General features: G+C 42.3%; 2 protein-coding genes and 1 long non-coding RNA gene across 7 annotated transcripts in view; 2 read left to right on the forward strand and 1 right to left on the reverse strand.

The window, feature by feature from the left end:
* The window catches only part of NF1 (neurofibromin 1), a 71,226-nt gene that overhangs the window by 13,962 nt on the left and 43,987 nt on the right, over positions 1–13,277 (reverse strand). For 2 of the 5 annotated variants that reach the window (XM_030462377.1, XM_030462376.1), the window contains 6 exons: positions 4,019–4,451; positions 3,445–3,785; positions 2,731–2,933; positions 1,527–1,720; positions 1,306–1,446; positions 799–1,078 (listed from right to left, as the gene is read on the reverse strand). In XM_030462377.1, the coding sequence (XP_030318237.1) occupies positions 799–1,078; positions 1,306–1,446; positions 1,527–1,720; positions 2,731–2,933; positions 3,445–3,785; positions 4,019–4,451 (1,592 nt within the window). Of the gene's footprint in view, positions 1–798; positions 1,079–1,305; positions 1,447–1,526; positions 1,721–2,730; positions 2,934–3,444; positions 3,786–4,018; positions 4,452–13,277 lie in introns of those variants that run through there. The other 3 variants (XM_030462378.1, XM_030462379.1, XM_030462380.1) reach the window with 3 other exon arrangements.
* On the forward strand, positions 5,542–8,756 carry EVI2A (ecotropic viral integration site 2A). Its single transcript, XM_008491244.2, has 2 exons — positions 5,542–5,638; positions 7,636–8,756. The coding sequence occupies exon 2, from the start codon at positions 7,652–7,654 to the stop codon at positions 8,411–8,413; it is 762 nt and encodes a 253-aa protein (XP_008489466.2). The 5' UTR covers positions 5,542–5,638; positions 7,636–7,651; the 3' UTR covers positions 8,414–8,756.
* LOC115599366 lies at positions 10,602–12,842 on the forward strand. Its single transcript, XR_003988354.1, has 2 exons — positions 10,602–10,691; positions 11,883–12,842. It is a non-coding gene; the product is annotated as an uncharacterized LOC115599366 (long non-coding RNA).

Here is a 13,277-nt window from a genome sequence, read left to right on the forward strand (position 1 = left end):
CTGCTTTTGGCTCTGGCACTAAAATTAAGAAAGCCACTTAAACCAGAAGAAAATTACAGCCCTGCCAGTAGCACTGAATATTTTTACAATTCTGAACTTCAGTTTCATTTCAGTGTACTTAAAATTCTGTTTGGTCAGGAAGGCTTGTTCTGCTCTGTGCCTCACAGCACAGCTTCTCTTTATACATAGATACCCGTGTGCAATACTCACACACTCACCCTGTTGATATACATAGATAGGGATTTTCAGATACTTAAAGAAGAAAAGATTGCATGAATTTAGATTTCTTCTTTTCTTTTTTCTGCACAAGTAGCAAAATAGTCTGGTTTTATCCTGCACTTCCGTGGAAGGACTGATAGCTACATATTTGCTAATACCAATTATTTTAGGACTGCTAGGATACAGCAATATGTAAAATACCTGTTTGAACAGAATAGTTTCCCAGTTTCCTGATGTCACTGACATTTTTGCTACCACATTATGCAACCATTCAAAAGACACACATCAGCCAGTTGTAGCACAGAAGTTATTTTCTCCTTTCTTTGCATCACAGGAACTTCCTGGTACTTTCTTCCCTTTTTTCTAAAACCCATTATAAACACAATTTACATGATGTGGCTGCTCTAAAGCAGAGTCACTTATAAATTCCACACTCACTCGTTCATCAGTCACATCCTTACTCTGATTTGTGCAAACTGAATCAGCACGTGGTATTTTCATACTCTCAAAACATCTTAACTAGAGAATGACAACTCAAAAGTTTCTTGATCAAACTGAAAATCTGAATAAAACCCTTACCACTAAAGTGAAGCTGGGAGCAAGTGCAAAGGGAATGAATGATGTTGATGACAAGACCATGAGTGGAAGCTCTGAGAGAAAGGGGACCCGTGGCCACCAAGAGAGTAACTACATGGAAGAGGTAGGGGAGATGTGCTGCCACGTCCAGGGAGTTGTTAAAGGAGAGCATCAGCATGTAGCGTGCCAGGATAGCAATGTCATCCCACATCAGGTGCTGCTCCAGGGTAGGAGTTGGGGACAGACAAGTCTTGTCAATTATTTTACACATCCTTCCAATCACCTGAAAAGAGAGCAATCGTTTTGTTTTACTTAAACAAAGAGCACAGCTCAAAATTTCAGTACAAACCAGTACAATTTCACACTGAAATTCCTCTATTGCTTGGAAGCCATTTCATAATGTTTTTCTCATTACTGCCTGTGCTGAGTTACCAGAAAACATCTCAGTATCACATCATCATAAACTGAAATTATAATAGAAAAGGAAACACAGGCAAAGAGGGAACTCACTTTGCTTGAAACCAATTTTACATTTCCAGAAGCCAGTGCTACAGCTGTGTCTGCCATAACCTCAGCTTTTATGGATCCTAAGCCCCCCGTGGCACTTGTTTTGATGAAGCTGTCCAGCACCACATCAAGGAGATCTGTTATCTGATAGAGAAAATTAATTCTTATTTAATCGGTCAGATTAATTTATAAACAAGCTGTAACAAATTGTGCAGAATTTGTACCTGTCCAAGGCTTCCCCATATCTTAGCCTGAATGGAAGGATACATCTGTTTTTCATTTATTGTCATGGTTATGAGCTTATCAAGGATAGCAGTGACTCGCTGGCGCTTCGCATCGTCGTTGTGTTTACAGAACCGGACCAGATTGGACAGCCAGGGAGTCATATACTCCAGACAAAGATGCTTCAGTTCAATACCTGCAATAAAAATTCACCTTGTAACACACAATCAGCATTTATAAGTAGACTACTATTTGTGAGCACTTTTCCATTCAGTTTTCTTGTCTAAAACAATTACTATTAGAGCTGAGCAAATAGTACTGGGCCAAAGACAAGCTTCAAAAAGACATGTACTCTAATAATGACACCCAAGAAACATCTGTAGGAGATGCTGACATTTTAGTATCTTAATAAGAGAGGTGACAAAGATGTGCACATTCAGCATTAGGTGGCATTACTTAAGATAATTGCTCTTTAATCATGAGAACATGTTCTCAACAGCTTCCAACAGTAAAGTCAGAGCTGTGTTGTGCCTGGAAAAAAAGGATGACAAGGAGAGTGCAACAGAACCAGATTTGCAGTTGAGAGGGATAATCAATCTGAAAAGATTAATTTTGCTGTGACTGAAGAACCCAGTAACTCTTCTGTATATGTATATTCAAACCTGCACTATCATGGACCTCACATTTTGATTTTTTTTCTGCAATATTCTCTGCTTCTGGTGAATTAATAACAGCCTGACAGAGATGTACCCAAAGTACTCACTGTACTAAACTATCAATTGATCTGAAAGGATCTGTATTGTCCCCTCAGAATGAAATTAATCTTTAACTGAGCGAGATGCCCAGCAAAGCTTATGTTAACATTCACTTCCAGATTTATAAAGCAGTGGTCTTTCTTTTTATGTCTGCTTCATAAGGAAGGAAAGGGCACATTCAAATGTGATGGGTAATGTTTTTGCTCCAACAGATGCCATTCCAGTTTGTGAAATTGCCTGGCTTCAGAGAATTACACAACTTGATTATCAAGAAACAGATATAAATGGATGATCTTAAAATCAGCTCCAGGAGGCATTTACAATGCATTACACAAGTTAAACTTATTGTGACTCAGTAACACGAGGAAGGTTAATGGACTAAGCTAGACAGCTACCAACCTAAAGCTGTTCAAATTCAGGGTTAGCATTAAGGAATACCAGAGTTACTTACTAGATTTGCTAAATCCAGAAATACACTCTTCCAAGAACTCTAAGGTAAGGTGTGGTTCGTTAGCTGCAAGAGTCTTACTAATAGATACAATAAATAGTGTGTTGTTGGCAGGAATACACAGACCTGAAGTTTCCAGTAACTGGCCCTCAATCTTTAAATTAAAGGTACAGGTTAAGGCACATAGAAGATTATAGGCAGCAGACCTGTAACAAAGCAAGCAATGGGACTTGTAATAGTTTTCTTGTACATTTTACAATACAGGCATTACACCAAGGCATCACAGTACTAGTACTGACATTTAAAAAAATCAAATCAATACTGCTCTGCAAGAGATTACATTTAAATCCTGAGCTTTTTCCCTGCTCCAGTTAAGATTCAGAAACCACATTTGCCTTTGAAAAATGAAAGGAATTACTCTTCTACTTGCTTTAACCAATTTTGGATGAGATAAAGAGTACAGAGATAAACATATGGCAAAGCATAAGTATTTCTCCTTATAAAGAAAAATGAAGCTTCCTCTATGTCTCCAGTCACCCTGAGAGTACCTCTGCCTTTCTGCACCTACAGAAAACCCAATCTTTATTTAATATAAAAAAGTACATTTCACTGAACTGTCCTAAAAGAAAAATTGTTTTGTCTGAAATTGCTTAACTAGCCCTTTGGAAAGCTTGTCAAGAATTCAGAGTTGTGAACAGAAACGTGGGAGCTCTGTACCTCAGGCTGGGGTCTGAGCTGCCCAGGTTGAGCAGGGCGATGTTGAGCAGCGTCCCCGGGACGTCCTTGGGGCGGATTTTGGTGTGCTGGGGGATGGAGTCGGGCTGAGACAGCTCCCACCGCGTCCGGATGTGGATGATGGACCTGACAATGGCCTCACACTCCTGATGCATGAAGGTGAGTGGGGTGCCTTGGTTGGCAATGGTCAAGGTGAACTGGTTCTCATCCACAAGACATATCTCCTCTATCTCAGAGGCATAGTATATGTCATTCAGAAACACCGTTTGCCCCAGGACTCTGGTTCGCTCTGCTGATGTCACCTGCACAGCTGTTGACCCAACCTGAGGAAGAGAAAAATGGTTCAGCACCTACTGTGTACAATGCAGAGAAAAGTCTGACATGTCTGATTCTGTAGGAACAGATGAATGACATTTTACACTTTCTAAAGAGGCACGGTAAGAACTTGTGATTTCTCCTCAAAACAGGAGAGAAGAATATTAAAAGAGAGTAAAATCATATTCAAATTGTTGTAGAAACATTACAATTCATGTGAAAGAGGATTAAAAGGACTTACTTTAATAGAAACTTTGGTGTCTTTATGAGCCAGTTTGAGGGCATTGTGGAACACTTTCAAGTCCTCCTCCAAAGCCAAAGTAGCTGCTGGGAGTTTCTGCTGGTCGTGTTCAATGTGCTCTGCCAGTTTCCCTGGAGAGTCTATGAAAATAAGCCTTTTGCTTCCTTTCAAACCTGTCAAGAGCCTTTCATGGTATTTGGTGTATTCTCTGACCCAAGAGTTACAGTTATAAATAAAAACTGCCGAAACATTTTCATAAGCAAAGCCTGGAAAAACTACAAACCATTTAGAAAGAAAGTCTGTTTTAAAGCGATTACTGGGGCCAGCGTGGGTGAGGTCCACTACAATCTCATATGGCTTTGCATAGTATGGCTTCAGAGTCAGCAGGACATGGTATATCAGCAAATCTCCATTGATCTGACCAGTCTTGAACCTGTAGGAAGACAAGACAGACAACACCGGGTTTGCTTTTTGGATCCCCAGTGAAAGGTCTGAGTGGTGTAGTGCACACACTGCACTACAGCAGACTGATCCCTCACAGGAGTTATGAAAACACCAACAACCCAAAGCCCTGGCCTGGAGCTGCAGCCCAAAGGCAGCAGCCTCCCCCAGCCAAACACCCTCCAGCCAGACAGGAACTTTAGTCAACTCAAATGATCAAATCTGTGCTGAAGGCAAGAGAGCATCACTTGGATCAAAGCTGGATTACATGAGAAGACCTCAGGGTTTCTTTAAAAAGAAAAGTACAAGTCCCTCAAACAAATTTTTTAATGGCCTTTGAGATTCAAATTATAGCTGGAGGCATTGCAGAAGTCTTAAGACTAGTTAAGTATCCACATACCAACCTTTTCCAAAGGTCTAAGATCATTCCATTCACTCTATGGCTTGGTAGAGTGCTTCTAAGAGTGGCCAGTCCTCCCAGCAGTACAAGACACAAAATAACTCTTTCCAGAAAAGCATTCAAGTGATATATAAATATTAAGAACCTTTTGTTCTGATTTAATGATTCTCTGAATTTCATGGAGCGTGCAGCTGCCTAAGCCAAGTCCCCAGAGACAACAAGCAGACAAAATTCTGTTAGTAAGAATTAATTAAAAATCAAACTCAACAGTGTCTCAAGAACCTCTGAAGTGCTCTATAATCCCTCTCAGTGTTTCAGGCTGGCAGAACCTCTGTCAAGGCAAACAAACTGTAAGAACATCTGCAGTTTTAGGTGTCCTGGGCCTCTGCTTTTGGTAACATGGGAGGTGAACACCTGAACATGGAATAACTCAGGAGAAGAATTCGATGGATGTACAGTATTTGTCTGCCAAAGGTACTTTTCTCTCCTCTGTGTGACTTCCTGTAGCTCTGAGAGCTAATTTGGGCAGGTTGGTGTTTTTCCCCTCTAACGTGTCATGGTATGGTTGTTACCAAAAGGAAGTGTGTCATCTCTGTGGTTTTAGTTCTCCACTCAGAGTAAAGGACGTATAATTTCAGTTACAGATTTGCTTAAAAAATACCAGCACCATCTAAATCCACTTGTTTTATGTTAAGAGTGAAATACACACACGGATGCTTCATTGTTTGAAGGACCAAGTCTCTGAAACATCAGTTTTCTTCTGACTACATCTTGGCAAGGTAAGTACACATTTTCCTTCTCCTATTTTAACCTCCAAGTTCATCAGATTTTCTAGCAAATTCTATGCAAAAACATTCTTAAAGATGTTCAAGTAACCCAAAAATAGTAACAATCAGTACAAATATTACCTCCAGCTGAGTTAAGGAAGCTGATACAACTCTGTTTTTAGTTATGTTAAAGGTTATTCAGTCAGACTCCCAAGATTTAACAGTGACAGTCACCACTTAGCTCTGCTGTTCCTGCTGTAGCTCTGTGCACTGACAAAGATCCTGTCAATACCTATGCACAAAGGGATGGACTAAAAGAAAAAAAACCAGCTCTTTAATGATCAGTTCCTTTGCTCTCGTGATTTTAAGCAAAGTCCTTAACAACATCAGTTTGTTTATTTTTAAGAAGAGCCCATCTGGTCTGGAACACTGGGCTGACTGTGCTCTGGGAGGGAGCAGGCAAGGACTGGAGGAAATCTGCACTGGCAGAAGTTCTACACAACACACAGAAACTTTACAGGAAATTATGTTGTATTTCAAAATAAAAAAGAAAGCCTGGTTTTGCTGGTTTTGCCTCCAGGCAACCTTTACCATCTAAAGATAAAAATTCCACCTGAGCTGGAGCTGATTACTAAGATGTTTCTAGTTGAAACTTAACAATAAGGACCCCTCTCAGAAGGGAGCCCATCTGTGTCATGGGTGACCTGCAAAGCAGAAGACACATCCTCCAGCTTCTGCTGTTCCTTTGTCATGGAATGACCACAGTGTGTGCCCTGGGTATGTTTCAGGTATATCACTTTCTCCTCCACATCACTTTCACTTCCCTGGAGGCCTTCACCAGTGTGCAGGACTCCACTGGCATTTTGCAAGACAGACAAGTTCACCCTGTTGATTTTTGGGAGGGAACACATCAAGCTCTTTGGCTGGCGTGCTAACTCAGCCATAGCCTCTGCTTTGTTCCCTGCAAAAGAACAGCTTCCAGGACAAACCTGCTTCCAAACCCTGCTCTGTTACTTTTGGTCATTCTCTACAGTGTTTCTGTTTGAACCCAAGGGAGTCTGTAAGACTTAGAGGAAACATTTTGCTAATGGGGACAGCTGAAAGAGAAGCTGGGTGGGACCAGGGACCAACTCTGGGGGTGTCCCACCCAGAGGAAGCTGCAGCCCTGAGTGCTTCACTGCCTCTCTGGTTTCTCACTGTCATTTTGAGGTTATTATCTCAGTACCAGACTGACCTGATGATCAGTTTTCTGCCCTGCAGACAAATTTAAAAAGTACAAACTTGAATACTACACACATGTGAAACAGAAGGTACTAATGGAAGCATCGTTTGCATAATTATTTCAGGCATTTTAAAGAAAATGCTACAATCTGTAGAACGTTTGAGAAAAAAAATGAGAAGTATATTTGTGATAAATAATGATTTGTACAATAAAGCAGAAAAGTTAGGAGAACAAAGATTTTCCTAGGCATTTCCCAAATACTCCAGACTCCAGCTGTGCTAAGAAATATAAAATGAAACCAATTGCTGTCACTTACAGGAACATTTTCAATTCTTCACTTAACCATCTTTACAAGCATGGTTACATGTGCCACCATCAGGGGAAGGCAGGAAAGTCAGAAACAGTGATCTGTGAACTTTGTGCAGGTTTATTCTGTCACTGTACAAAAGTAGAAGTGATGAACTTAGCCTTGTGGCATGGCCAGCTGTAAAGAGGAGAAACTCCCAAAGAGGAGGAGCTACCACAAAGCCTCTGCAGTGAGGGAACACTTCCCTTCCTCTCTTTGCTCCATGTTCTTTTTTAATCTTCACACATTTCCTATAAACCTCTGTCAGAAGTTTGACACAACCTATTCTTTCAGAATACCAAGCACTTGAAACTCATCCTCCTACATCTACTAAAAACGAGGCCAAGTCACTTATTTTTTCACCAAAAAGGCCACTGCTTACGATTCCCAGAAAGCCAAATTCAATTTGCTGATCTACTGCCACAAATTGTGTCTTTGCAGGTGACTAAAAAGGAAGATGGCAACACAGAGACACAGCAAACCATACTTCACCTTCCCTGTCGTGATAATCTTCTCTTTGTGCCTGCAAACAAGCACAAACCACACTGCTTACCCTGGGGTTACAAATGACACCTGGAATCCTCTCAGCCAAAACCTCAGTGGAAGCCAGAACGTAACAGAAGCCAATACAAATTCTGCTCTCAGCATCAATTTCAGCAGCACAACTGCTTCTGAAGTGGAGATGAGCACCCTGCTGCCCTTACCCTCCACAATGGCCCAAGATCCAACATCTTCCCCTGCCAGAGGTGCTGTTCCTGCCACTGGAGCACCCAGGAACACCAGCAAACCCAGGGGTACAATGACAAAAGCAGCATGTGAAGACAACAAGTCTCTTATACTGGTTTGCTTCATCATAATAGCAGTACTTGTGCTCATCTGCACCTTCTTATTTCTGGCGACAGTTGTCATAGCAAACAAAATGTCCCATCTCAAAAAAACTCAGCAAGGAAAACGCAGGCCCAGGAGCAATGGTGATCTGCTGGCATCTAACAGCTTATGGCCCACAGCAGCAGGAACATGGCAGAGGATCCCTACAGAGACAGCTGGAACTGACTTGGTAATGCAAGACTTGATGTCAGGGAGGGATGCTGCATTCCAAAGGAAAACCAAAGATGAAGCAACCGAGAAACTCACCAAAGAAACAGATATTGCACAGGAAAAGAAAGAACCATCAAAGTCCCGCCAACCCGTTTTAAGCCATTTTGTAGTTGAGATTTAATTCATACCCAGGTAAAAATTAATCTTTTGCCTTTTCAACCTCATTAATATAAGGCAAAAACTTAGCTTTCAAGTAACAACAGGACTTTTAATACAGGGAAGCTAAATTCAGATCTCAGGGTTTTCCTTCCATGACAACAGGAATGCTGCAGCAATGTGCAGATCTGGAAGGGAGGGAAACTGTGTTTATATTTAACAGCATCAAGACCAGTTTTACCCTTGTGACCAGAAATCACAGTGACAGGAGCTGAATGGGAGAAAACAAAAGGACAGAAGTCTGCCCATTCTCAAAGATCATTAGGGGATAAAAAAGGAAAGAACTGTTAGTCCAATAAATACACCATACCACAGGGTGCCAGACAGCCATAGCCAAGTTGCTTTTTGTAAGAAAACTGTAATTCAGTCACCACTTTGATGCAATTACTGAAACAGGAACTGGTCCCTCTCAAAATGCCCCTTCAGGTTTTTCCATCGAGAGCTTCATAAAGCAGCTGAATTGCTTCTGAACCAGATTTGAGTTCTGAATCATATTTATTGTGGTTTGACTTTGTGTATGAATATATGAAGTCTGTATGATGTTAGAATATGGGAACTACTTCACTTTGTTATCCATCTCCAATAAACTAGCAACACTTTTTAAAATTACTTACGTGATACTATTTCTCTAAGTCAAGATATTACGCAGTTTGTATGAGGCATTTTGGAAGATTACATTTGCTGAAGGTCAGTAAAGGTCTGCTCTGATGACCAGCTATGATTTTTGGAATCAGTGTAACACACAACCCCACCCAAGTGGAATGGGAGGACGGGGCATTATGTCAGGCATTTCTAAAACATGAGGAGAAAGGCCAGAAGAAGGGTCAATGGTGCCACATCAGCAGTGACAACCCAGTGCTTGGAGGGGATGAACTGAGAACATCTCACGTTGGTTAAAGAGAGCTGAAGGGCAGGGTTGGGGGATGCTGCATTGCAGTTACCTTCTCCTTCCCAAAAATGACCACGAGCAGCACAGGAGGCAACAGCAGAGGCTGTGTGAGGACTAAGAGAACAACCTGAGATAGCAAACATGAGGCTCCAACCTGGTGTAGAACTGCTCACAGCTGGGAAGGTGACAGAACTAAAAGGGGAGAATACATCAGTCATTTAGGAACTCTGTACACAGCAACACAGTGCTGGTAGGCTGCGAGGAAAAGAGGTAAACCAGCAGTGTCAGAAAGGAAAGAATCCTGATCATATCAGTGGAAGAAAGGAAAAACAGCAAAAAGAATGGTGACTGAGGTGGGAATGTGGCAAGAGACAGGTGGAGATCAAGAGAGTTGAGGAGAATGGGGATGATATGAAGGAATCGACAGGAAACCAAACTGAGAGAGTTTGGGATCAGGAATTGTGCTTTCTGCAGGAGTCTGACAGAGAGAACTGGAGCAATCAGAGGAGAGGAACAACAGGAGAAGTAGGAGGAGATGAAGAAGCTGCAGAAGGATCTGGCAGTAGCTGCTTGGCACTGTCAGAACACAGTTGCCAAATGCCAGGAGGACAGACTTGTGTGGGTTTCTATCTGCCTGGCAGCCTTTCCAGAAAAAAATGCTCAAGGAGACAAAAGAAAGTAGCTTGGGTTACAGGAAATGCTATGGGAAACCACCTGCAGGGAGAGCACAGCCCTCCATCCCTGAGGGCTCCAGGCACCACCCTTGTCCAGACATAAAAGTCACCCAGGGAGCTGGGGGCAGCAGGGTGAGATCTGCAGCTCTCTGCCTTTTAATGCATCAAGAGCAGGGGAGATGCCTGAGCCAGCAGCCTGGGCTCAGCCCCCAGCTTTCCAGGACTCACTGTAAGGAGCCTAAGGGTGCTTTTCCACTCCTAATCATGACAGTGCCCCAAACCCACCACCAGAATTAAGCCAGTGCAATTCAGAGCCAATCCAACTTGCATAACTTTTGACTCACACAGAACTGTAGCTGCTTCCAACTGCTTCCAAGTCAGGCAAACAAATTTCTATGAATTTCTACATAATAGGCACAGAAAAGCCACAAATATTTAATATCCGAGTTTTCTAAAAACAAGAGGTAAGAAGTTTGCTCCTAAAGCTTGCAAGATCAGAGATGAAGCTCTTGGTAATCTTTCCACTCTCGACACTTCCTGCAGCAACTTCCTCCCCAGCTGTGAAACCTGCTGCAAGATGAACTGAGCCCCTGGGAGCTGCCTGACTTCCTCACACAGTCACTCCCCTAAGGCTCCCAACAGAAAAGATGATGCTTGCTGGATAGAACAGAAATCCACAGGTAAGAATCAGCTTCAAGATGGAAGGGTTTAATATTTGTATGATTTGGTCTGAAATGGAACTGCACCCTGGGCAGCACTGCCTGTGTCCTGCCTTCAGGCTGGGTTCCAAGCTCTTTGCACCTTAGAAGTACCAGGGCTTCAAGCACACTTTGTCTGGGGTTGTTACTGAGCTATCATGAACTCTGCCTGTCAGTGTTATTGGACTGTATTTTGAAAAGAGAAGAATAGTAAATTGAGTCACTTTTACCTGTTAGAAATCTTAAGAGAGTTTTGATCAATGTTCAAGATACATTAATTTACTACTCATAAGCACTGCTGTATCTGAAATTTAATTTTGCATATTTGCTAACCCACAAAGATTTATGCATATTAATTTCCCAGGAAGAGCTTCACGTGACGAGCATAACAGTAACTAATAAATGAGCTCAAGCTGTATGAAAGTTAATTTCAGATATAAACCCACTATGTAGTTGATGTACTTTATGATTTGTTTCATACAGAGATATTTGGAGACCTAAACTAAACATTACAGAAGCAAAAAAAAATTCTTTTCATGCCAACAATTTAACATTAACACAATCTCCTTCAGCACAGAAAATGTTCCATGTGCAGGAATGTATTCACAAGAACAGTTTAACATTAGAATGCCATTCCACTACAGTATGAGGCTTTGGAAACTTTTCAAAAAATTACTGCACTCTGCCTTTAACTGCTTTAGGAGAGGCAGGAACAGGAAACAAAAGCTTAAGAGAACTGTAGAGAGCCTCTTACTTAGGTCTCGGCTTCTAACCACCAAAACCAGAGTCTCTTTACTGGTGACAATCCTGTTTGTCAATATTGCTGGGAAGGTCTCGTGTTTTGTGTCAGGTCACTGACATGACTGAGAAATTGTCACTTTGAAACAGTGTTAGGACTTCCCTTCTGATAAGGTGAAAAAAAGGTAATAATAACCAAGACATTGTCTTTAAAGTTACTGAAGTAGAATGATCAGTACTGTTGAAAATCTGCTTGTTCCTAAAGTCAGCAACAAACCTGATTATGCAAACAGAGCAGACATGAAAGTTTAGACACTCTGGTTTTATTTTCCTCACTCCTGCATTAACACAAAATTGCCTGCTGTCCATCATCAGGGTAAGTATGTCACAAACAGAGCTTTCAGGCTGGTATGTTCTGTGTCATTCCTGCTGTAGGGAAGGACAAACATAAAGAGTCTGCAGGAAAATGGCCAGCAACCAAGTCCTCCTGGTTCTCCTCTGGGGTGGAATCTGGAAATCGCTTTCTACAGCAATACCTCAAAACATTGCCATGAATAAAAGAAACGCCAACAGCAGTAGCAGGAGTCCAGCAGAAGACAAAGCTCCTCTCCAGCAGTGGCAGGAGACAGACCTTGGTTTGCAGCGGTCTGGAAGAGCCCTCCCTGCTCCACCACCCACAGCAGAACCTGGTGACAGCAGCTGGGTAGCACCACTGATCGTTGGCATCATTTTGATTGGTATGCTAATGGCTATTACTGTAATAATTGTGTGGAAATGCTGCAAGAGGCCAGTTCTGGTTGACTCACACTGGGCAGGTGGTTCTCCATTTGCAGATGGAGAAATGCCAGATGTCTTTGTGGACTCAGAGCAGGCTACCACACGTTCATCAGTGTTATTTATGTTGCCTTGGAAAATGAAACAAGACACACACTTCCAACAGGATCCCATTGCATCAGAGAAGCCACCCACCTGCACTACCAGTAACACCACCAACCAGCTGCCTCCACCAGCTGAAAACTGCTCCCTGGCCAGGGCTTCGGGTGCCCACACGGACGCAGCTCCAGCTCCCACCTCAGATGCAGCAAGTTGTGCCCCTGTGTGCTCTCCTCATCCAGTGTCTTCACCTGAATGCCCAGACCTGCCACCTCCTCCTGAATGGTTTGGGGAACCAGCTGAGGATCACAGTGCAGACCTCAGGAAGGACCAGGAATTTCACTCAGAAGCAGAGGAACAATTTCCCCCACCACCCGAGTTACTTTGTCAAGAGATCCATGAACCACTGCCCCAGTGACAACACCCTCTGTAGGGTGCCCAAACTGATTTCCAGCATCCTCCACATTTCTCTTAAATGAAGTATATTTCAAACAGCTTAAAAAAAAAAGAGAAAAGAAAAAAAAAAAAAAAGGAGAAGTTGAGGCAAGCAAGAACAGTGAGATGACTGCATGGGCATTTCCCCGTTTCTCAACTTCAGCTTTCACAAAAGGGAACAACCTGCTTCTGCTTGAAGCAAGTAATTTCGAAATACAACATGGATTGTGCCCACTGGGTACTGCAACCAGTGATTCCAGGCTTTGGAGAGAGCAGGAAATGCAAAGATGAGCATGCAAACCTCCCTGTGCCAGGACATCCATGGAGCTTTCAAGACACAGCAGGGTTTGGAAGCTCTGAGCTCTGTAGGATCGTTTGTTCTGCCAGGCTGTGTAAGCAAATGCAATGAATTCAAGTTGATTTCAATAAAGCTTTCTAATTCAGAGATGTTTTGGTCACTTAAAGCACAACTGAGTATTTGCTTAGGTACAAAGCTTTGAATTCAAAACCAAGCTGCCATGC

This window comes from Calypte anna, chromosome 19 (assembly GCF_003957555.1).
Source record: "Calypte anna isolate BGI_N300 chromosome 19, bCalAnn1_v1.p, whole genome shotgun sequence".
In the NCBI taxonomy this organism is placed as follows: domain Eukaryota; kingdom Metazoa; phylum Chordata; class Aves; order Apodiformes; family Trochilidae; genus Calypte; species Calypte anna.